Source organism: Oncorhynchus mykiss, chromosome 24 (genome assembly GCF_057628025.1).
Source record: "Oncorhynchus mykiss isolate SJ-2025 chromosome 24, ASM5762802v1, whole genome shotgun sequence".
Classification (NCBI taxonomy): Eukaryota; Metazoa; Chordata; class Actinopteri; order Salmoniformes; family Salmonidae; genus Oncorhynchus; species Oncorhynchus mykiss.
Genome location: NC_143045.1, coordinates 29,467,501 through 29,490,043, shown reverse-complemented (window position 1 = coordinate 29,490,043; position 22,543 = coordinate 29,467,501). Strand labels below are relative to the sequence as shown.

The following is a 22,543-nucleotide window of genomic DNA, read 5'->3' as shown; positions in this document are numbered from 1 at the left end:
GGTGAGTTTCAGAAGTGTGTGTATGTGTAGGTGTGAGCGTGTTTTAATTAAAGTGTTTGTAAAGTGCATGGAGGTGTGTGTGTGCGCTCACCAGGAAAGGAAGACCAGCTGTGAAGGATGATATCTCCAGTCTTCAGCTGTCCTTTATAGTCAAACACCATGGTGTTCACCCAGGCTACAGGGTAGTGCTGCAGAGAGAGACAGAAGAGAGAGAGAGGGGACAGATGAATATCTGTATGTGTGCGCGCATGCCTGTGCTGTGTGTGTGTGGGTCATACCACTTTGCCAGACTTGCGGATGGTCTGGTACTTGTTGATGTGGGCGTTCTTGGTGGACTTCTGCTTCTTGACCTTGTCCATGACGGCGTAGACGGCGAAGCAGAGGCGGGCCATGCGCGGCAGGTCGCTCACGGTAATGTCGAACTCTAGCGTGCGGTTCCACACGTGTTCAGAGCGTCCGCTGCTCTCGCTGCTCACCGCTGGCTTACACAGCAGCTCTGTGCCATGGAACAAGCCTGCACGTACCTGGATCTGAAGAGATAGAGGGGTTTACTTCACCATAACATAGCATCATAGTGAGCGCTAACAGGGATCTACTGTCCATGGGTTATAAATACAGTTGAAGTTGGAAGTTTACATACACTTAGGTTGGAGTCATTAAAACTTGTTTTTCAACCACTCCACAAAATTATTGTTAACAAACTATAGTTTTGGTAAGTCAGTTAGGACATCTACTTTGTGCATGACAAGTCATTTTTCCAACAATTGTTCACAGATTATTTCACATATAATTCACTGTATCACAATTCCAGTGGGTCAGAAGTTTACATACACTAAGTTGACTATGCCTTTAAACAGCTTGGAAAATTCCAGAAAATGATGTCATGGCTTTAGAAGCTTCTGATAGGCCATTGACATCATTTGAGTCAATTGGAGGTGTACCTGTGGATGTATTTCAAGGTCTACCTTCAAACTCAGTGCCTCTTTGCTTGGCATCATGGGAAAATCAAAATAAATCAGCCAAGACCTCAAAAAAGATTGTAGACCTCCACAAGTCTGGTTCATCCTTGGGAGCAATTTCCAAAGGTAACACGTTCATCTGTACAAACAAGAGTACGAAAGTATAAACACCATGGGACCACGCAGTCGTCATACCGCTCAGGAAGGAGACACGTTCTGTCTCCTAGAGATCAATGTACTTTGGTGCGAAAAGTGCAAATCAATCCCAGAACAACAGCAAAGGACTTTGTGAAGATGCTGGAGGAAACAGGTACAAAATTATCTATATCCACAGTAAAACAAGTTCTATATCGACAGAACCTGAAAGGCGGCTCAGCAAGGAAGAAGCCACTGCTCCAAAACCGCCATAAAAAAAGCCAGACTATGGGTTGCAACTGCACATGGGGACAAAGATCGACTTTTTGTACAAAATCATACAAATGACCATTGTTATGTTTGGAGGAAAAAGGGGGAGTCTTGCAAGCCGAAGAACACCATCCCAACCGTGAAGCACGGGGGTGGCAGCATCATGTTGTGAGGGTGCTTTGCTGCAGGAGGGAATGGTGCACTTCACAAAATAGATGGCGTCATGAGGACGGAAAATTATGTGGATATATTGAAGCAACATCTCAAAACATCAGTCAGGAAGTTAAAGCTTGGTCGTAAATGGGTCTTCCAAATGGACAATGACCCCAAGCATACTTCCAAAGTTGTGGCAAAATGGCTGAAGGACAACAAAGTCAAGGTATTGGAGTTTCCATCACAAACCCCTGACCTCCATCCTATAGAACATTTGTGGGCAGAACTGAACAAGTGTATGTGAGCAAGGAGGCCTACAAACCTGACTCAGTTACACCAGCTCTGTCAGGAGGAATGGGCCAAAATTCACCCAACTTATTGTGGGAAGCTTATGGAAATGTTTGACCCAAATTAAACAATTTAAAGGCAACGCTATCAAATGCTAATTGAGTGCATGTAAACTTCGGACCCACTGGGAATGTGATTAAATAAATAAAAGCTGAAATAAATCTCTACTATTATTCTGACATTTCACATTCTTAAAATAAAGTGGTGATCCTAACGGACCTAAAACAGGGGACTTTTGCTAGGATTAAATGTCAGGAATTGTGAAAAACTGAGTTTAAATGTATTTGGCTAAGGTGTATGTAAACTTCCGATTTTAACTGTACATCCCAGAGCAAACAGTAAAAATGCAACATCAATTCCAGGTTTACTATCAAGTAATCATCATCAGTGGTTACCTTGGCCGTCTCCTCAGCGTTCACCTTGCTGCCTTTGATTAGGACGATCTTAAAATGGGTAGACACCTCCCATACACACGTATTCACTTGCTAGAGAGAGAAGCAGAGTAACAGAGGAAAGGGATAAGAGTAACAGAGGGAAGAGGAGTGAGAGAAGGAGAGAAACAACAGGAAGAGGAGAGAGAGAAGGAGAAAAACAGAGGGAAGAGGAGATAAATATTTTCATGAGTAAGCAAGGAAAACAGTTTACTTTACTGTAGGAATATTCAACACACATACACTGAAGGGTGAGTCACACTGTTGTCAAGCAGAGTAGACTTGCCAAGGTCAGCACAGCAGGAAAAACACTAACACATGACTGGCCCTCAACTACAGACCACAAACATGAATAAACAGCAGACTTGACTTCCTGTGTTGGATGTGTATGTGTGTGTATACAGTGCCTTGCGAAAGTATTCGGCCCCCTTGAACTTTGCGACCTTTTGCCACATTTCAGGCTTCAAACATAAAGATATAAAACTGTATTTTTTTGTGAAGAATCAACAACAAGTGGGACACAATCATGAAGTGGAACGACATTTATTGGATATTTCAAACTTTTTTAACAAATCAAAAACTGAAAAATTGGGCGTGCAAAATTATTCAGCCCCCTTAAGTTAATACTTTGTAGCGCCACCTTTTGCTGCGATTACAGCTGTAAGTCGCTTGGGGTATGTCTATCAGTTTTGCACATCGAGAGACTGAATTTTTTTCCCATTCCTCCTTGCAAAACAGCTCGAACTCAGTGAGGTTGGATGGAGAACATTTGTGAACAGCAGTTTTCAGTTGTTTCCACAGATTCTCGATTGGATTCAGGTCTGGACTTTGACTTGGCAATTCTAACACCTGGATATGTTTATTTTTGAACCATTCCATTGTAGATTTGGCTTTATGTTTTGGATCATTGTCTTGCTGGAAGACAAATCTCCGTCCCAGTCTCAGGTCTTTTGCAGACTCCATCAGGTTTTCTTCCAGAATGGTCCTGTATTTGGCTCCATCCCATCTTCCCATCAATTTTAACCATCTTCCCTGTCCCTGCTGAAGAAAAGCAGGCCCAAACCATGATGCTGCCACCACCATGTTTGACAGTGGGGATGGTGTGTTCAGGGTGTTGCTTTTACGCCAAACATAACGTTTTGCATTGTTGCCAAAAAGTTCAATTTTGGTTTCATCTGACCAGAGCACCTTCTTCCACATGTTTGGTGTGTCTCCCAGGTGGCTTGTGGCAAACTTTAAACGACACTTTTTATGGATATCTTTAAGAAATAGCTTTCTTCTTGCCACTCTTCCATAAAGGCCAGATTTGTGCAATATACGACTGATTGTTGTCCTATGGACAGAGTCTCCCACCTCAGCTGTAGATCTCTGCAGTTCATCTAGAGTGATCATGGGCCTCTTGGCTGCATCTCTGATCAGTCTTCTCCTTGTATGAGCTGAAAGTTTAGAGGGACGGCCAGGTCTTGGTAGATTTGCAGTGGTCTGATACTCCTTCCATTTCAATATTATCGCTTGCACAGTGCTCCTTGGGATGTTTAAAGCTTGGGAAATCTTTTTGTATCCAAATCCGGCTTTAAACTTCTTCACAACAGTATCTCGGACCTGCCTGGTGTGTTCCTTGTTCTTCATGATGCTCTCTGCGCTTTTAACGGAGACTATCACAGTGCAGGTGCATTTATACAGAGACTTGATTACACACAGGTGGATTGTATTTATCATCATTAGTCATTTAGGTCAACATTGGATCATTCAGAGATCCTCACTGAACTTCTGGAGAGAGTTTGCTGCACTGAAAGTAAAGGGGCTGAATAATTTTGCACGCCCAATTTTTCAGTTTTTGATTTGTTAAAAAAAGTTTGAAATATCCAATAAATGTTGTTCCACTTCATGATTGTGTCCTACTTGTTGTTGATTCTTCACAAAAAATACAGTTTTATATCTTTATGTTTGAAGCCTGAAATGTGGCAAAAGGTCGCAAAGTTCAAGGGGGCCGAATACTTTCGCAAGGCACTGTATATATGTGTGTGTAAACAAAAGTATTATTTTTGTAAGTGTGTTTGTGAACAAGAGTGTTTTTGAATCTAAGCGCATGTACTGTGTATCAGTGTGTGTATTTAGGTGAGTGCTTATGCGACAGAAGAGTACATGTATATTTTTGTAACGTCTGACTAGAGTACACCACCACAAGAACAGTCTATCCTCTCAACTAGAGGTCGACCGATTAATCGGAATGGTCCGATGAATTAGGGCCGATTTCTAGTTTTCTTAACAATCGGAAATCGGTATTTTTGGGGGCCGATTTGCAGATTCTCTTTTTTGTTATACCTTTATTTAACTAGGCAAGTCAGTTAAGAACAAATTCTTATTTTCAATGATGGCCTAGGAACAGTGGGTTAACTGCCTTGTTCAGGGGCAGGACGACAGATTTTTACCGTGTCAGCTCGGGGGATCTATTCTTGCAACCTTACAGTTAACTAGTCCAACGCAATAACGACCTGCCTCTCTCTTGTTGCACTCCACAAGGAGACTGCCTGTTACGCGAATGCAGTAAGCCAAGGTAAGTTGCTAGCTAGCATTAAACTTATATTATAAAAAACTATCATAATCACTAGTTAACTACACATGGTTGATGATATTACTAGATATTATCTAGCGTGTCCTGTGTTGCATATAATCTGACTGAGCATACAAGCATACAAGTATCTAAGTATCTGACTGAGCGGTGGTAGGCAGAAGCAGGCGCGTAAACATTCATTCAAACAGCACTTTTGTGCATTTTGCCAGCAGCTCCTCGTTGTGCATCAAGCATTGTGCTGTTTATGACTTCAAGCCTATCAACTCCCGAGATGAGGCTGGTGTAACCGAAGTGAAATGGCTAGCTAGTTAGCGCGCGGTAATAGTGTTTCAAACGTCACTCGCTCTGAGCCTTCTAGTAGTTGTTCCCTTGCTCTGCATGGGTAACGCTGCTTCAATGGTGGCTGTTGTTGTGTTGCTGGTTCGAGCCCAGGGAGGAGCGAGGTGAGGGACGGAAGCTATACTGTTACACTGGCAATACTAAAGTGCCTATAAGAACATCCAATAGTCAAAGGTATATGAAATGGTATATATACAAATGGTATAGAGAGAAATAGTCCTATAATTCCTATAATAACTACAACCTAAAACTTCTTACCTGGGAATATTGAAGACTCATGTTAAAAGGAACCACCAGCTTTCATATGTTCTCATATTCTGAGCAAGGAACTGAAACGTTAGCTTTCTTACATAGCACATATTGCACTTTTACTTTCTTCTCTAACACTTTGTTTTTGCATTATTTAAACCAAATTGAACATGTTTCATTATTTACTTGAGGCTAAATTGATTTTATTGATGTATTATATTAAGTTAAAATAAGTGTTCATTCAGTACTGTTGTAATTGTCATTATTACAAAAAAAAAAAAAAAATGGCCGATTAATCGGTATCGGCTTTTTTGGTCCTCCAATAATCGGTATCGGTATTGAAAAATCATAAGCGGTCGACCTCTACTCTCAACCTCTCCTCACAACCTCGAACAAAGCTCTTACCATCCTGGAGAGCTGCTGGGTATACAGGCCTGTTGTGCTTCAAGTCCTACTCACTTCTCCTTCTGTCAATGGCCCAACTACCACAAGACATCACTGTCTGACCACAGTCTCTCTTCTTTTCAGATCAGATAGTCTTGTTGATGTTGACATTTAGTTGTAACGATTGACATTTGAAGCATTGACTGACAGATGTGTAATTTACTGTCCAATGTCACCTGTCACTGTGGAACAGTCGTCATGGTACCATGGCAATTAAGCTCTAATGAGCAATTAAACTGCACCTGGCCTTTAGAACCAGACGGAACGTCAGAATGACGTCAGAGTGCACCTGCTAAGAGCGGCTAGCAAAGCCTGGAGAAAATGCTCACAAACATGCACCTACTACACACACACACAGTTTGACTGACCGAGGGCCCCCTCCTCTTGGGGGGCAGGGGTAAGGGGGGGTTGGAGCTCTTGCGGTTGACCACAGCTCCGATGGCCGAGATCTCCTTCTCGAACATGGCCTGGACTGTGCTGACCTGGACCAGGGTCAGGTGGGGACACTCCTTAGCCTGGAGACAGGCTTTGATGTACTGGGACAGAAAGGAGAAGACGTGTTAACACACAGAAAGTACTATTCTGTATGCAGTCTTTGGTGCACACACATCCAAACTGAATTTCTTTTAAATGTTTTTTTTTTGTAATGTAGCAGATGCTCTTATCTAGAGCGACTTACAGGCGCAATTAGGGTTGAGTGCCTTGTGCTCAAGGGCACAGACAGATTTTTCACGTAATGAAATTTAAATTCTAACCAGCGACCTTTCGGTTACGCTCTTAACCACTAGGCTACCTGCCGTCCCTTACAAATGTGAATGGTGGGCAGACAGACAGAGACAGACAGACAAGTCTAAATGTTCTGGAGAGATGACAGAAGAGGGAGAATACACAAACTGAGGAGGGATGAGAGGTCAAAGAGAGGAAATCAGACACACAGATGGAAGGTAACCCATATCTAATGTACATACATGATTCCTGGATCTAAACACTGGGTCACAAATAGGACTCACAAATAGGACCCTTTTCTGCAGGGTGTAATGGTCACAGTCGTCTTCATCACACACGGAAACACGGACACACACTCATACACAGATGGATTCAGTCATGCACACATACCAGGTCTGTGAGTAACAGTAATGTGTTCCAGGAAGACAGTGTTATTAATGAGGCGTTATTAGGACAGCAGTCAGATGACTGTTTCTGGATCACTGCGTCTCATTTATGGTCAACGAGACATTCCTAAACCCACTCCCTACACGCTCTGACCTTGGAACATTTACCGTTACGGTCGAAGACTGTATACTACTTATGACATTAATGATTAAGGAATGGTTGAGATAAACAAGGTCACTGTCAGAGGAGAGTTGAGGTCAGCACAGCACATGTAGAGGGTAAGAGAATGAGAAAAGGAGCAGTTTGATGTAAGAAAGCACTCTACAGAGGGTTTGGGGGTTAAAGGTGAAGGGGTCATAGGGCATCATTAGGTTGAGCCTAAGAGTGAAGGGTCACCTTGTACTGTATCAGGGGGTGGTCTCCACAGAGGAACTCCAGCTTATCGCTGACCCTCAGAACGTACTGCTCGGCCTGGCGTCCCTCCTCCTCGGGGCCGTGGGTCGTCAGCCATTTCCTCAACGCCTGTTCCATCAGCTCACTGGGACTGGTGCTGGGCCACACCTTCAGACTGGCTGTGTCCTGGAGGGAGAGGACATTATCCTCATTAACACACAGAGACATGGTGTGGTGTACTTCAAATGTTCTATATAGAAGTGAAATCTCATGATAGTGAGGTGAGAGGACAAGGGGGGGACAGTAAAATAACAGAGAGAAAGACGGGGAAGGGGGGGGGGGGGGTAAAGGGATATAGATTATCCTGCAGTGTGTGACAAGGTTTAACACACAATCCCAGCAAGGTTTACAGACACCGAAGGCTTACAGAGCATTCAGACAGAGAAACTCACACACCCCTACCCAACCTGCCTTGCAGCCTGGCGCCAAACCTGGTCATGAGGGCACAGCCTTCACCCACTCACAATGCTATGACAACCACATACTACACATCACCATGGTGACACCACCCAGAGTGGTCAAGTTCCAAATAGAGCGGTAATAATTATTCAAATGATTTCACACTGTCATTACAGCCAATACATTAGGACTATGGTGACTATGGGTACTTTCAGGTAATTGCCTTAAATAAAATGGTAACTATAGCACCTTGTAGCTTCAAGTGTATGAGTGCTGTTTCACAATGTAATGTCCAAGTAAATATCATGTTTACAAGTAGTAAAATAAGGGTTTGTTCAGTCAACTGAAAACCAGGGCAACCAACCAATGGAGTTAACAAGACTCTAGACAATAAAAAGGTCCACTTCCTGTGACTAATGTGGACTCCTAAATAACACACTGACTTCCTGCCACCATCCACCTGGACAGAACACAGACGGTAAGGGTTTGGGCCATGTAGTGTGCAGTGGGCTATGACCCTAGCATGGTGGTGGCCCTAGCGTGGTGGTGGCCCTAGCGTGGTGGTGGCCCTAGCGTGGTGGTGATCTGAGCTCATTTGTTGACATACCACCGAATCCATAAAAACAAAGTCGCACACTCCATATGTATAACTACCAGTGATTTATTGAGTAAATGCCACCGAATCTACACACACTTATTTCAGATAGAACACACAGTAGTTTGTAGTGAAGTTGATAGTGAGGGGTGTGTTTGAGAGAGAGAGAGAGGGAGGGAGGGCAAGCGAGCAATACAGAGTCTGCATCCTCAAATGTCCTCTTTTTCCATGTTTTCAATCAGTGGAGAGGCCCTTTGGTCAGGCGCATGTGTGTGTGTGTTTATGTGCGCACGTGCATATATGAGTGTGTTAGGGGCTTCAGTGTCTCGGTGAGGATGGAACTGTGACTGATGGTGGTGGTGACCCATTTAGTGCCGTCACTCTGCCAGTCTGGCTCAGTCATATGACCAGGTGCTATTAGGAGCCAGCCAACTGTCACATGACCCGGTCCCATTAGGGGCCAGCCAACTGTCACATGACCCGGTCCCATTAGGGGCCAGCCAACAGACGAGATAAAAGAGGAGAGAATATCTGTATGTGAGAGAGTTTGTTTACTAGCCTGTAGCCTACTGAGTATACCAAACACTAGGAACACCTAATGTTGAGTTGCACCCCCCCCCACCTCAGCCCTCAGAAAAGCCTCAATTTGTCGGGGCATGGACTCTACAAGATTTCGAATGTGTTCCACAGCGATGCTGCCCATGTTGACTCCAATGCTTCCCACAATTGTGTCAAGTTGTCTGGATGTCCTTTGGGTGGTGAACCATTCTTGATACACCTGGGGAAACTGTTGAACGTGAAAACCCCAGTAGCATTGCAGTCCTTGACACAAACCGGTGCTCCTGGCACCTACCACCATACTCCGTTCAAAGGCATTTAAATATTTTGTCTTGCTCATTCACTCTCAATGGCACACATCCACAATTCAAGTCTCAATTGTCTCCAGGCTTTAAACACCTTCTCATCCCCTTCATCTACACTGACTGAAGTGGATTTAACAAGTGACATCAATAAGGGATCATAGCTTTCACCTGGTTAGTTTGTCATGGAAAAAGCAGGGGTTCTTAATGTTTTGTATACTCCGTGTCTGTATACTGTTGTCTGTATATGATGACTACTGATTGATGACAGCTGAGGGTGTGTAGTATTGTAAATGTGATGGCAGCTGAGGGTGTGTAGTATTGTAAATGTGATGACAGCTGAGGGTGTGTAGTATTGTAAATGTGATGACAGCTGAGGGTGTGTAGTTTTGTAAATGTGATGACAGCTGAGGGTGTGTAGTATTGTAAATGTGATGACAGCTGAGGGTGTGTAGTATTGTAAATGTGATGACAGCTGAGGGTGTGTAGTATTGTAAATGTGATGACAGCTGAGGGTGTGTAGTATTGTAAATGTGATGACAGCTGAGGGTGTGTAGTTTTGTAAATGTGATGACAGCTGAGGGTGTGTAGTTTTGTAAATGTGATGACAGCTGAGGGTGTGTAGTATTGTAAATGTGATGACAGCTGAGGGTGTGTAGCATTGTAAATGTGTCTACTGATTGATGACAGCTGAGGGTGTGTAGTATTGTAAATGTGACTACTGATTGATGACAGCTGAGGGTGTGTAGTATTGTAAATGTGACAACTGATTGATGTCAGTCAGTGGTCAACTTCTGGACTCGTCTCTGTGCTGTTTGTTGCTACATGCCAAACTCAGTTTTTACTTTTAATACATTTACCAATGTCTTTTTTTCCTCGCTCAACTTATTCACCCCCTTGCTGTTTTTCCTATTTTGTTGTACCACCAAGCAAGCGGCACTATGAAGACCAAGGAGCTCTCCAAACAGGTCAGGGATAAAGTTGTGGAGAAGTACAGATCCGGGTTGGGTTAAAATAAATATCAAACTTTGAACATCCCACGGAGCACCATTAAATCAATTATTTTAAAAAATAGAAAGAATATGGCACCACAACAAACCTGCCAAGAGAGGGCCGCCCACCAAAACTCATGGACGAGGCAAGGAGGGCAGTAATCAGAGGCAACAAAGAGACCAAAGATAACCCTGAAGGAGCTGCAAAGCTCCACAGAGGAGATTGGAGTATCTTTCCATAGGACAACTTTAAGCCGTACACTCCACAGAGCTGGGCTTTACGGAAGAGTGGCCAGAAAAAAAGCCATTGCTTAAAAGAAAAAAAATAAGCAAACACGTTTGATGTTCGCCTAAAGGCATGTGGGAGACTCCCCAAACATATGGAAGAAGGTACTCTGGTAAGATGAGACTAAAATGTAGCTTTTTGACCATCAAGGAAAACGCTATGTCTCGCACAACCAAACACCTCGCATCACCCAGAGAACACCACAGTAAAGCATGGGTGGCAGCATCATGCTGTGGGGATGTTTTTCATCAGGGGACTGGGAAACTGGTCAAAATTGAAGGAATGATGGATGGTGCTAAATACAGGGAAATTCTTGAGGGAAATCTGTTTCAGTCTTCCAGAGATTTAAGACTGGGACGGAGGTTCACCTTCCAGCAGGACAATGACCCTAAGCATGCTGCTAAAGCAACACTCGAGTGGTTTAAGGAGAACAATTAAAATGTCTTGGAATGTCCTAGTCAAAGCCCAGACCTCAATCCAATTGAGAATCTGTGGTATGACTAAAAGATTGCAGTACACCAGCGGAACCCATCCGACTTGAAGGAGCTGGAGCAGTTTTGCCTTGAAGAATGGGCAAAAATCCCAGTGGCTAGATGTGCCAAGCTTATAGAGACATACCCCCAGAGACTTGCAGCTGTAATTGCACGCTCAAGTTCTGTTTTTATTTCACAATAAAAAATATTTTGCATTTTCAAAGTGGTAGGCATGTTGTGTAAATCAAATGATACAACCCACAAATTCCAGGTTGTAAGGCAACAAAATAGGAAAAATGCCAAGGGGGTGAATACTTTTGCAAGCCACTGTAAGTAGTAACATTAACACTATGCCATCTAATTGCAGTCGCTATACTCATAATATACAGGAGAACTATCACCTTATAAGCCATGTGGCAAGCACAGCTTCAGATGTAATCGTTAGGCAAAGGCAATTTAAGTGTAGGAAAGTATGAAACAGCGTCTGTGCCACCAGTAAGTACAGATAGTAGTATAAATCCCCCTGCACAGTCCTCACAAGCCGGGCAATTTTCAACACTTCTGGAAAGAAATGCTGTCGGCATGCTCAACCGGTGACACTCATTCAGCCGACAGAAACTTTCAACCGGTTCTGCACATTAAGCAATGAGTCGGAGGCCGAGCTTCCTCAGGTCTCTCCTCCACCCATCGTGGTGTCTGAGCCGCCAAAGCATCCCACCATTAGCTCTGTCAAATTGAAAACCCCAGTCATTGGCAACTCCATTACCCGCAGTATTAGACTTAAAACAAATCATACAGCGATCACACTGTTTACCAGGGGGCAGGGCTACCGACGTAAATGCTAATCTGAAGATGGTGCAGGCTAGGGCTAAAACGAGGGTAGAGAGTATAGGGATAGTGTTATCCACGTCGGCAACAATGATGTTAGGATGAAACAGTCAGAGGTCACCAAGTGCAACAAAGCCTCAGAGTGTAAATCAGCTAGAAAGATGTGTCGGCATCGAGTAATTGTCTCTGGTCCCCTCCCAGTTAGGGGGAGTGATGAGCTCTACAGCAGTTTCACAACTCAATTGCTGGTTGAAAACGGTTTTCTGCCCCTCCCAAAAGATAAATATGTAGATAATTGGCCCGCTTTCTGGGACTCACCCACAAACAGGACCAAGCTTGGCCTGCTGAGGAGTGACGGACTCCATCCTAGCTGGAGGGGTGCTCTCATCTTATCTATGAACATAGACAGGGCTCTAACTCCTCTAGCGCCACAATGAGATAGCCAGCCTACCAGCTTAGTAGAGTCTGCCACTAGCACAGTCAGTGTAGTCAGCTCAGCTATCCCCATTGAGACCGTGTCTGTGCCTCGATCTAGGTTGAGCAAAACAAAACATGGCGGTGTTCACCTTAGCAATCTTACTGGAATAAAGACCTCCATTCCTGTCATTATTGAAAGAGATGGTTATATCTCAAAATAGGGTAACTTAATGTTAGATCCCTCACTTGACAGCATTTGACAGCAAATTTCAATTTAGCCCCCCCAAAAATGCCTGCATATTCATCTTTGAGCTTCTAGTCATGAAATCTATGCAGTCTACTTATCCTTTTTAAAGCTACTGTTAACAGGCCTCCTGGGCCGTATACAGAGTTCCTCACCAAGTTCCCTGAATTCCTATCGAACCATGTAGTCATGGCAGATACTCACATTTATTCACATGGAAAAGTTAACAGACCCACTCCAAAAGGCTTTCGGAGCCATCATCGATTCAGTGGGGTTTGACCAACATGTCTCTGGAAGTACGTATTGCCACAGTCATACCCTGGATCTAGTTTTGTCCCATGGAATAAATATTGTGGTGCTAAATGTTTTTCCTCAAAATCCTGGACTATCGGACCACCATTTTATTACGTTTGCAATCGCAACAAATAATCTGCTCAGACCCCAACCAAGGATCATCAAAAGTCGTGCTATAAATTCTCTGAAAACCCAAAGGCTCCTAGTTGCCCTTCCAGACTCCCTCCACCTACCCAAGGACCTCGGAGTACAAAAATCAGTTAACCTGATAATCTTAATTTAACCTTGCGTTATACCCTAGATGCTGTCGCACGCCTAAAAACCAAAAACATTTGTCACAACATATTTGCTCCCTGGTATACAGAAAATATCCAAGTCCTGAAGCAAGCTTCCAGAAAATTGGAACGGAAATGGCGCTACACCAAACTGGAAGTCCCCAGACTAGCTTTGGATAGACAGTACCACGCAGCATCAAAGAGCCCTCATTGCTGCTCGATCATCCTAATTGAGGAGAATAAGAACAATCCAACATTTATTTTTTCATACTGTTGCAAAGGTAACTAAAAACTAGCATTCAACAAGAGGTTAGCTTTCACTTCAGCAGTGATAAATTCATGAACTTCTTCTTCGATGAAAAGATCATGATCATTAGAAAGAAAATTACAGACTACTTTGAATCTGCGTATTTCTCCAAAGCTCAGATGTCCAGAGTCTGCACAAAACTGCCAGGACCTAGGATCAATGGAGACGCTCAAGTAGAAAAAAAAATCCTGTATCTCTTGACACATTCATGAAAATAGTAATGTCCTCTAAACCATCAAGCTGCATACTGGATCCTATTCCAACTAAATTACTGAAAGAGCTACTTCCTGTGCTTGGCCTTCCTATGCTGAACATAATAAATTGCTTCCCTATCCACCGAATTTGTACCAAACTCACTAAAAGTGGTAGTAATAAAGCCTCATGAAAAAGCTAAACCTTCACCCGGAAAATGTAAAATAAAATAAAAATATATATATTTTTTAAAATCGGTCTATATCAAATCTCCCATTCCTCTACAAATGTTTGGGGAAAAAGCTGTTGTGCAGCAACTCACTGCTTTCCTGAAGGCAAATAACATATACAAAATGCTTCAGTCTGGTTTTAGACTCCATCATAGCACTGAGACCGCACTCGTGAAGGTGGTAAATTACCTTTTAATGGCATCTGTTTTCATGCTCCTAGACCTTCGTGCTGCTTTTGACACCATCGATCACCACATTGTTTTGGAGAGATTAGAAACCCTAATTGGTCTATAGGGAGAAGTTCTTGATTGTTTTAGATTTTATCTGTAGGAAAGATACTATCAGTTCGTCTCGGTGGATGGTTTGTCCTCTGACAAATGAACTGTAAATTTTGGGCGTTCCTCAAGGTTCCGTTTTAGGAATACAATTGTTTTCGCTACCTCTTGGTGATGTCATTTGGATACACAATGTCAACTTTCACTGCTATGTGTACAACACCGCTGTACATTTCGCTGAAACATGGTGAAGCCCCAAAATTGCCTACCTTCGAAGCTTGTGTTTCAGACATAAGGAAGTGGATGGCGGAAAATGTTTTACTTTTAAATTCGGACAAAACAGAGATGCTTGTTCTAGGTCCCAAGAAACAAAGATCTGTTGTTGGATCTGACAATTAATCTTGATGGTTGTACAGTCGTCTCAAATAAAACCGAAGGACCTCTGCCTTATTCTGGACCCTGATCTCTTTTGAAGAACATATCAAGAATATGTCAAGGACAGTTTTTTTCCCCATCTTCGTAGCATTACAAAAATCTAACTTTTGTCCAAAAATTATGCAGAAAAGCTAATCCATGCTTTTTTCATTTCTAGATTAGATGACCAAAATGCTCTACTCTCTGGCTCCCCGGATAAAGCACTAAATAAACTTCAGTTGGTGTTAAACACGGCTGCTAGAATCCGGACTAGAACCCCAAAATGTGATCATATTACTCCAGTGCTAGCCTCCCTACACTGGCTTCCTGTTAAGGCAAGGGCTGATTTCAAGGATTTACTGCTAACCTACAAAGCACTACATGGGCTTGTTCCTACCAATCTCTCCGATTTGGTCCTGCCATACATACCTACGTTACGGGCACAAGACGCAGGCCTCCTTATTGTCCCTAGAATTTCTAAGCAAACAGCTGGAAGCAGGGCTGTCTCCTATATAGCTACATTTTTATGGAATGATTTGTCTATCCATGTGAGAGACGCAGACTCGGTCTCATCCTTTAAGTCCTTACTGAAGACACATCTCTTCAGTAGATCCTATGATTGAGTGTAGTCTGGCCCAGGGGTGCGAAGGTGAAGGCAAGGCACTGGAGCGACGAACTGCTCGTGCTGTCTCTGACTGGCCAGCTTCCCCGTCTCCACTGGGATTCTCTGCTTCTGACCCTAACACAGGGGCTGAGTCACTGGCTTACTAGTACTCTTCCATGCCGTCCCTAGGAGGGGTGCGTCACTTGACAGGGTTGAGTCACAGATGAGATATTCCTGTCCGGTTTTGCACCCCGTCGGGCTTGTGCAGTGGAGGAGATCTTTGTGGGCTATACTCAGCCTAGTATGTTTGTGGTCTGTTGATATCCCTCTAGTGGTGTGTCCCCTGACCCACCCGTCTCAGTCTCCAGTATCTATGATGCAATAGTCTATGTGCCGGGGGACTAGGGTTAGTCTGTTATATCTGGTGTAATTTTCTTGTCTTATCTGGTGTCCAGAGTGAATTTAAGTGTGCTCCAATTCTCTCTCTCTCCCCCTCTCAGTGGACCGGAGCCCTAGGATCATGCCTCAGGACTACCTGGCCTGATGACTCCTGCTGTCCCTAGTGCACCTGGTCGTGCTGCTGCTCCAGTTTCAACTGTTCTGCCTACGGCTTGGGAACCCTGACCTGTTCACCGGAGGTGCTACCTTGACCTGCTGTTTTCAACTCTCTCGCACCTGCTGTCTCAACCTCAATGCTCAGCTATGAGAAGCCAACTGACATTTACTCCTGAGGTACTGACCTGTTGCACCCTCTACAACCGCTGATTATTATTTGACCCTGCTGGTCACCTATGAATTTTTCTTCTTTAAGATGTTCAATCTGGCCTTAAATTGTCATGTACTCTTATAATCTCCACACGGCACAGCCAGACGAGGACTGGCCAACCCTCAGAGCCTGGTTCCTTTCTAGGTTTCTGCCTTTCTAGAGTTTTTCCTAGCCACTGTACTTCTACATCTGCATTGCTTGCAGTTTGGGGTTTTGGGCTGTATAGCCTAAAACTGTATAGCACTTTGTGACATCTGTATAGCACTTTGTGACATCTGCTGATGTAAAAAAGGATTTATAAATACATTTGATTGATTGATTGATTACAGCTGAGGGTGTGTAGTATTGTAAATGTGACAACTCGAAGACAGCGACATTCACCCCATTGTTGGGCATATGATGCTCTCTGAGTGTGTGTGTGTGTGTATTTCTGATGGGAAATATTGTGCTCCCAATGTGTACTGTTAGGTACCTGGGACTGGTCGAAGTGCATGGTGACTTTGAGGCTGGCCTCGGCCTGTTTGTCGTTGACACCGTCTGTGACGGGTGTGGCTCCTCCCCCTGGCTCCAGCTGCGGAGAGAAGCAGGCCTGCAGCCACTCGCTCCAGGTCATCAGCTGTACCCGCTGCATCTTCTCCTCGCTGATACGGAACATCTTACTGCGGAAGTCCTTCACCTCCTGGTCCTGCAGAGCGTCCAGCTCGTGGAGACCTGTGAATGGTTCATGAAGCTTCATAAGTACTTCATGACAGCTTTATAAGCATTGCATAACGACTTTGCAGGTGATCGGGAGTGCATAACAAGGCCACAAGAGGTTTTACAGCATTTTATACCAAAGCATTTTATACCAAAGATGTATTTTATTGATCGTGTTCCGTTTGTGAACACCTATGAGCAGTCATTAAGCTATATAAGCACGGTAAGAGGTTCTAAGAGGCCACACACACCATAATGACATGTAAAACCTCTACATGAGTGGGTCTAACGGCACTGCATTAAAAGGCATTACCATTCATGTTTAATGCACTCCCTCTGACTGACACATACCTGGCATGGTAACAAGTAGCAATTCATGTTTATGAGGGATTACAAATGACAATCCAATCTCAGTGTTGAACTCTAACCTACTGTTTTCATTGAAATACAACTGTCACTGGGTATAAAATCTAGATCCTAAATTCATCATATCTACTAGTTGAACAGAGCTCTGTATTTTGGGGCCGTCAAATGCTTTGAATGATAAAAACATGTTGACATTTAAAACCATTAAACATTCATATGACCCTCGGCTCTCAGAGGCTCTCAGTGTGTGTGGCTAGCCAGAACTCCCTCAGTGTGTGTGGCTAGCCAGAACTCCCTCAGTGTGTGTGGCTAGCCAGAACTCCCTCAGTGTGTGTGGCTAGCCAGCGCCTGAGGGCTGTTTTCAGTACCGCTTACTGACAAAAGCCTTTTACAGATCACATCTGACAAAAAAAAGCGAAGCCAAGAGGGAGAATATCAACATGGGATGAGTCTCCTTCAATTACTATCACCGATTCCCTCTCTGGTTGGCCAGCAGCCTAGGGGACCTCCATAGACCCCTACCATCTATGTCCCCAGACACCCTCAGGCCAACACGACTGTGTGTGTTTGTTCACACACACCCGCAATTGCTAATAACCCATCCGCAACCACCCGACTATATGAAGACTAAATAAACCCCTATATGAAGACTAAATAAACCCCTATATGAAGACTAAATAAACCCCTATATGAAGACTAAATAAACCCCTATATGAAGACTAAATAAACCCCTATATGAAGACTAAATAAACCCCTATATGAAGACTAAATAAACCCCTATATGAAGACTAAATAAACCCCTATATGAAGACTAAATAAACCCTTGCTCAACAGAGTAATGTAATAGATTGAAGTATTCATGCTATCTATCTAGTTGACATCGGTAAAGTCATCATTGGCAGAGCAAAGACATTTCAGGGAAGCTAGAAACCATTATACACAGGCAGTTAGAAAAGCCAAGGCTAGCTTTTTCAAGCTGAAATTTGCTTCCTGTAACACTAACTCAAAAAAGTTCTGGGACACTGTAAAGTCCATGGAGAATAAGAACACCTCCTCCCAGCTGCCCACTGCACTGAAGATAGGAAACACTGTCACCACTGATAAATCCACCATAATTGAGAATTTCAATAAGCATTTTTCTATGACTGACCATGCTTTCCACCTGGCTACTCCTACCCCGGTCAACAGCACTGCACCCCCCACAGCAACTCGCCCAAGCCTTCCCCATTTCTCCTTCTCCCAAATCCGTTCAGCTGATGTTCTGAATGGGCTGCAAAATCTGGACCCCTACAAATCAGCCGGGCTAGACAATCTGGACCCTTTCTTTCTAAAATTATCTGCCGAAATTGTTCCCAAAGATTGGAAAGCAGCTGCAGTCATCCCCCTCTTCAAAGGGGGGGGGGACACTCTTGACCCAAACTGCTACAGACCTATATCTATCCTACCATGCCTTTCTAAGGTATTCGAAAGCCAAGTCAACAAACAGATTACCGACCATTTCGAATCTCACCATACCTTCTCTGCTATGCAATCTGGTTTCAGAGCTGGTCATGGGTGCACCTCAGCCACGCTCAAGGTCCTAAATGATATCTTAACCGCCATCGATAAGAAACATTACTGTGCAGCCGTATTCATTGATCTGGCCAAGGCTTTCGACTCTGTCAATCACCACATCCTCATCGGCAGACTCGACAGCCTTGGTTTCTCAAAAGATGCCTCGCCTGGTTCACCAACTACTTCTCTGATAGAGTTCAGTGTGTCAAATCGGAGGGTCTGCTGTCCGGACCTCTGGCAGTCTCTATGGGGGTGCCACAGGGTTCAATTCTTGGACCGACTCTCTTCTCTGTATACATCAATGAGGTTGCTCTTGCTGCTGGTGAGTCTCTGATCCACCTCTACGCAGACGACACCATTCTGTATACTTCTGGCCCTTCTTTGGACACTGTGTTAACAACCCTCCAGGCAAGCTTCAATGCCATACAACTCTCCTTCCGTGGCCTCCAATTGCTCTTAAATACAAGTAAAACTAAATGCATGCTCTTCAACCGATCGCTACCTGCACCTACCCACCTGTCCAACATCACTACTCTGGACGGCTCTGACTTAGAATATGTGGACAATTACAAATACTTAGGTGTCTGGTTAGACTGTAAACTCTCCTTCCAGACCCATATCAAACATCTCCAATCCAAAGTTAAATCTAGAATTGGCTTCCTATTTTGCAACAAAGCATCCTTCACTCATGCTGCCAAACATACCCTTGTAAAACTGACCATCCTACCAATCCTCGACTTTGGCGATGTCATTTACAAAATAGCCTCCAATACCCTACTCAACAAATTGGATGCAGTCTATCACAGTGCAATCCGTTTTGTCACCAAAGCCCCATATACTACCCACCATTGCGACCTGTACGCTCTTGTTGGCTGGCCCTCGCTTCATACTCGTCGCCAAACCCACTGGCTCCATGTCATCTACAAGACCCTGCTAGGTAAAGTCCCCCCTTATCTCAGCTCGCTGGTCACCATAGCATCTCCCACCTGTAACACACGCTCCAGCAGGTATATCTCTCTAGTCACCCCCAAAACCAATTATTTCTTTGGCCGCCTCTCCTTCCAGTTCTCTGCTGCCAATGACTGGAACGAACTACAAAAATCTCTGAAAGTGGAAACACTTATCTCCCTCACTAGCTTTAAGCACCAACTGTCAGAGCAGCTCACAGATTACTGCACCTGTACATAGCCCACCTATAATTTAGCCCAAACAACTACCTCTTTCCCTACTATTTCATTTATTTATTTATTTTGCTCCTTTGCACCCCATTATTTTTATTTCTACTTTGCACTTTCTTCCATTGCAAATCTACCATTCCAGTGTTTTACTTGCTATATTGTATTTACTTTGCCACCATGGCCTTTTTTTGCCTTTACCTCCCTTTTCTCACCTCATTTGCTCACATCGTATATAGACTTGTTTATACTGTATTATTGACTGTATGTTTGTTTTACTCCATGTGTAACTCTGTGTTGTTGTATCTGTCGAACTGCTTTGCTTTATCTTGGCCAGGTCGCAATTGTAAATGAGAACTTGTTCTCAACTTGCCTACCTGGTTAAATAAAGGTGAAATAAAAATTTAAAACATTTTGGGGAGAAAATACAATAACGCAGCAACAAAAATATTTTCTGTGCAAAATATCCAAATAACATTAATTTGACTGGTTGTAAAGAAAAAGAAAGCTGTGAAAACGACCCAATGTGTTTCTGATAAGATTTCAGTTCGGCTTGGATGCATATTTTATGTGGTTGAAATATCAGCTTCTATGATGAAGACACATTATCTGTAGAGGTACTAACTGAGCATTGCATTCCCTCAAGATGCAGAAAGAAAATCACATGTCTCGACTCCTGTAAAAATGTTGCCTACATTTGGTGTATCATTTTACTGCAAGAAATGCTTAATCCTACAGTCAGTGTCCAGGTTCAGGTTTCCATTTAACCCATCTGAACAGTAGGCTACTGTTCCCTTGACATGCCATAGGCCTATTTGAATTCTCTGTCTAGTTACTGTCAAATTTGTATAGCGCCTCACAATCATCACACAGCCGCACTGCTATCATCCTCTTTTACCCCTTTACCAACTATTTCCTAAACTGTACTTTTCTGGCCTTCCCACCTCTTTATTTTCAACTCTCCTTTCGGCAGCTTTTGTCTTATTGAATTAAACTTCGACAATGTTCTTTTTCAAAATCAAACTTTGTCACATGAGCCGAATACAACAAGTGTAGACTTTACTGTGAAATGCTTAATTACAAGCCCTAAACCAACAGTGCAGTTCAAGAAGAAGAAAGGATTTAGCCTCTGTATTGATGTTAACTATCTCTGTCTGTTCCTAAAGCATTATTTGGTGATTGGCTGTGTAGGCTCTTCGGTACGTGTACAGTTCAGCCCTAAAGCTTAGGCTCATGACAGCCTAAAATAATGAAAATAAAATGTCAATACAGCAGATGGATATACAATTGTTTTTACAGATTGAATTAAGAGAAACAAACCGTACGCCACCCAATATTTAGTGACCTTTAATGACCCTAAACCCGTCCGCCCTGGATATAACCGTGGGGAGCGTGGGTAATGAGTAAAACCACATCACCAGTGTGTAAGCGTGCATGCATATATATGTGTGCAATAATATTTATTTTTGTGTGTATCAACTCAATAGCCTGACCGTTCCACCCAGGGGCTTTATCTTCCCAACCATTACCGTGGTGGTCTGGCTTGCCACCTCCACTCAGCACAGCGCCTTAGCACCATCACAGATAATACTGAGTGACAGACGATGTAACAGACATCAGGAGCCTGTCTATTCTAACCGGATTGTTTTGCATCCGACGGGCCTGACATCAGCTGATATTGGGATGATGACATAAAACGTCTGAAAAGACGACTCACATCCACAGCCAAGGAAAAGATATCAATATATTGGAGACAGAGATTAACCGGTGGTGTGTCTGCAGAGTGTGTGTGTGATCACTATCTAGGAGCATCACTACTCTGTTCAAACCACAGTGTGGGGGTCTACTGTAGCTGTGTGTCAGAGTGTGTGTGTGATCACTATCTAGGAGCATCACTACTCTGTTCAAACCACAGTGTGGGGGTCTACTGTAGCTGTGTGTCAGAGTGTGTGTGTGATCACTATCTAGGAGCATCACTACTCTGTTCAAACCACAGTGTGGGGGTCTACTGTAGCTGTGTGTCAGAGTGTGTGTGTGATCACTATCTAGGAGCATCACTACTCTGTTCAAACAACAGTGTGGGGGTCTACTGTAGCTGTGTGTCAGAGTGTGTGTGTGATCACTATCTAGGAGCATCACTACTCTGTTCAAACCACGGGTCAAACATCAGTATGGGGGTCTACTGTAGCTGTGTGTCAGAGTGTGTGAGTGAGAGAGTAGGTGTCACCTTTTCCGATGAGCACGCCGATCTTGGAGTCGAGTAGGCGTTCGGCGCGGCCACAGTTACGTGTGACCAGTTTGAGCATCGGCCAGAAGGGCCTGACGTCACAGAGGCGCCTGGTCTCATCCTCCAGCTCCTCGTGCACCGCTGCCTGGTTCACACACTCAAACATGTGGCCCTCCATCTCCCCCAGAGAAGGGAACAGGGGGTATGACTGGGCCTGCTTCCATAGGAGCTATGAGGAAGGAGGAGGAAGAAGATGGGGATAACAGAGTTATTACAGAAACTATGGCAAGACAAGTTGACAATCTACCTGCATGATCACAGGTGACACAGAGACAGGCTCAGCCTCTACAATATAGGATCTACAACAACAAGTGGAACCTCAATTATTAGCCATGACTCACGTCACAATAATACAGAGTCTAAAGCCAACAGTAGTTCTACGAATCAGCATGACTGAAATGTTAACAACCAATGGATGAACAACCATATGATGATGACAGGGAAATATAAACATGACACAGGTCCTGAATAAACCAATCAGGACATGAATCATACTTCCACAAACCAATCAGGACATGAATCATGTCCTGTTGCGCAGTCACAGG

General features: G+C 43.7%; 1 protein-coding gene across 3 annotated transcripts in view; it reads right to left on the bottom strand.

Annotated features, from left to right (window-relative positions):
* The window catches only part of LOC110503149 (phosphatidylinositol 4,5-bisphosphate 3-kinase catalytic subunit beta isoform), an 88,684-nt gene that overhangs the window by 11,628 nt on the left and 54,513 nt on the right, over window positions 1–22,543 (bottom strand). For all 3 annotated transcript variants that reach the window (XR_016491417.1, XM_036961154.2, XM_090218836.1), the window contains exons 4-10: window positions 21,939–22,167; window positions 16,393–16,631; window positions 7,413–7,595; window positions 6,272–6,439; window positions 2,261–2,350; window positions 279–530; window positions 92–188 (exon numbers count right to left, since the gene is read on the bottom strand). Coding sequence is in view for 2 of the 3 variants with exons in the window: in XM_036961154.2 (XP_036817049.1) it covers window positions 92–188; window positions 279–530; window positions 2,261–2,350; window positions 6,272–6,439; window positions 7,413–7,595; window positions 16,393–16,631; window positions 21,939–22,167 (1,258 nt within the window). In the remaining variant the exon portion in view is untranslated. The remainder of the gene's footprint in view (window positions 1–91; window positions 189–278; window positions 531–2,260; window positions 2,351–6,271; window positions 6,440–7,412; window positions 7,596–16,392; window positions 16,632–21,938; window positions 22,168–22,543) is intronic.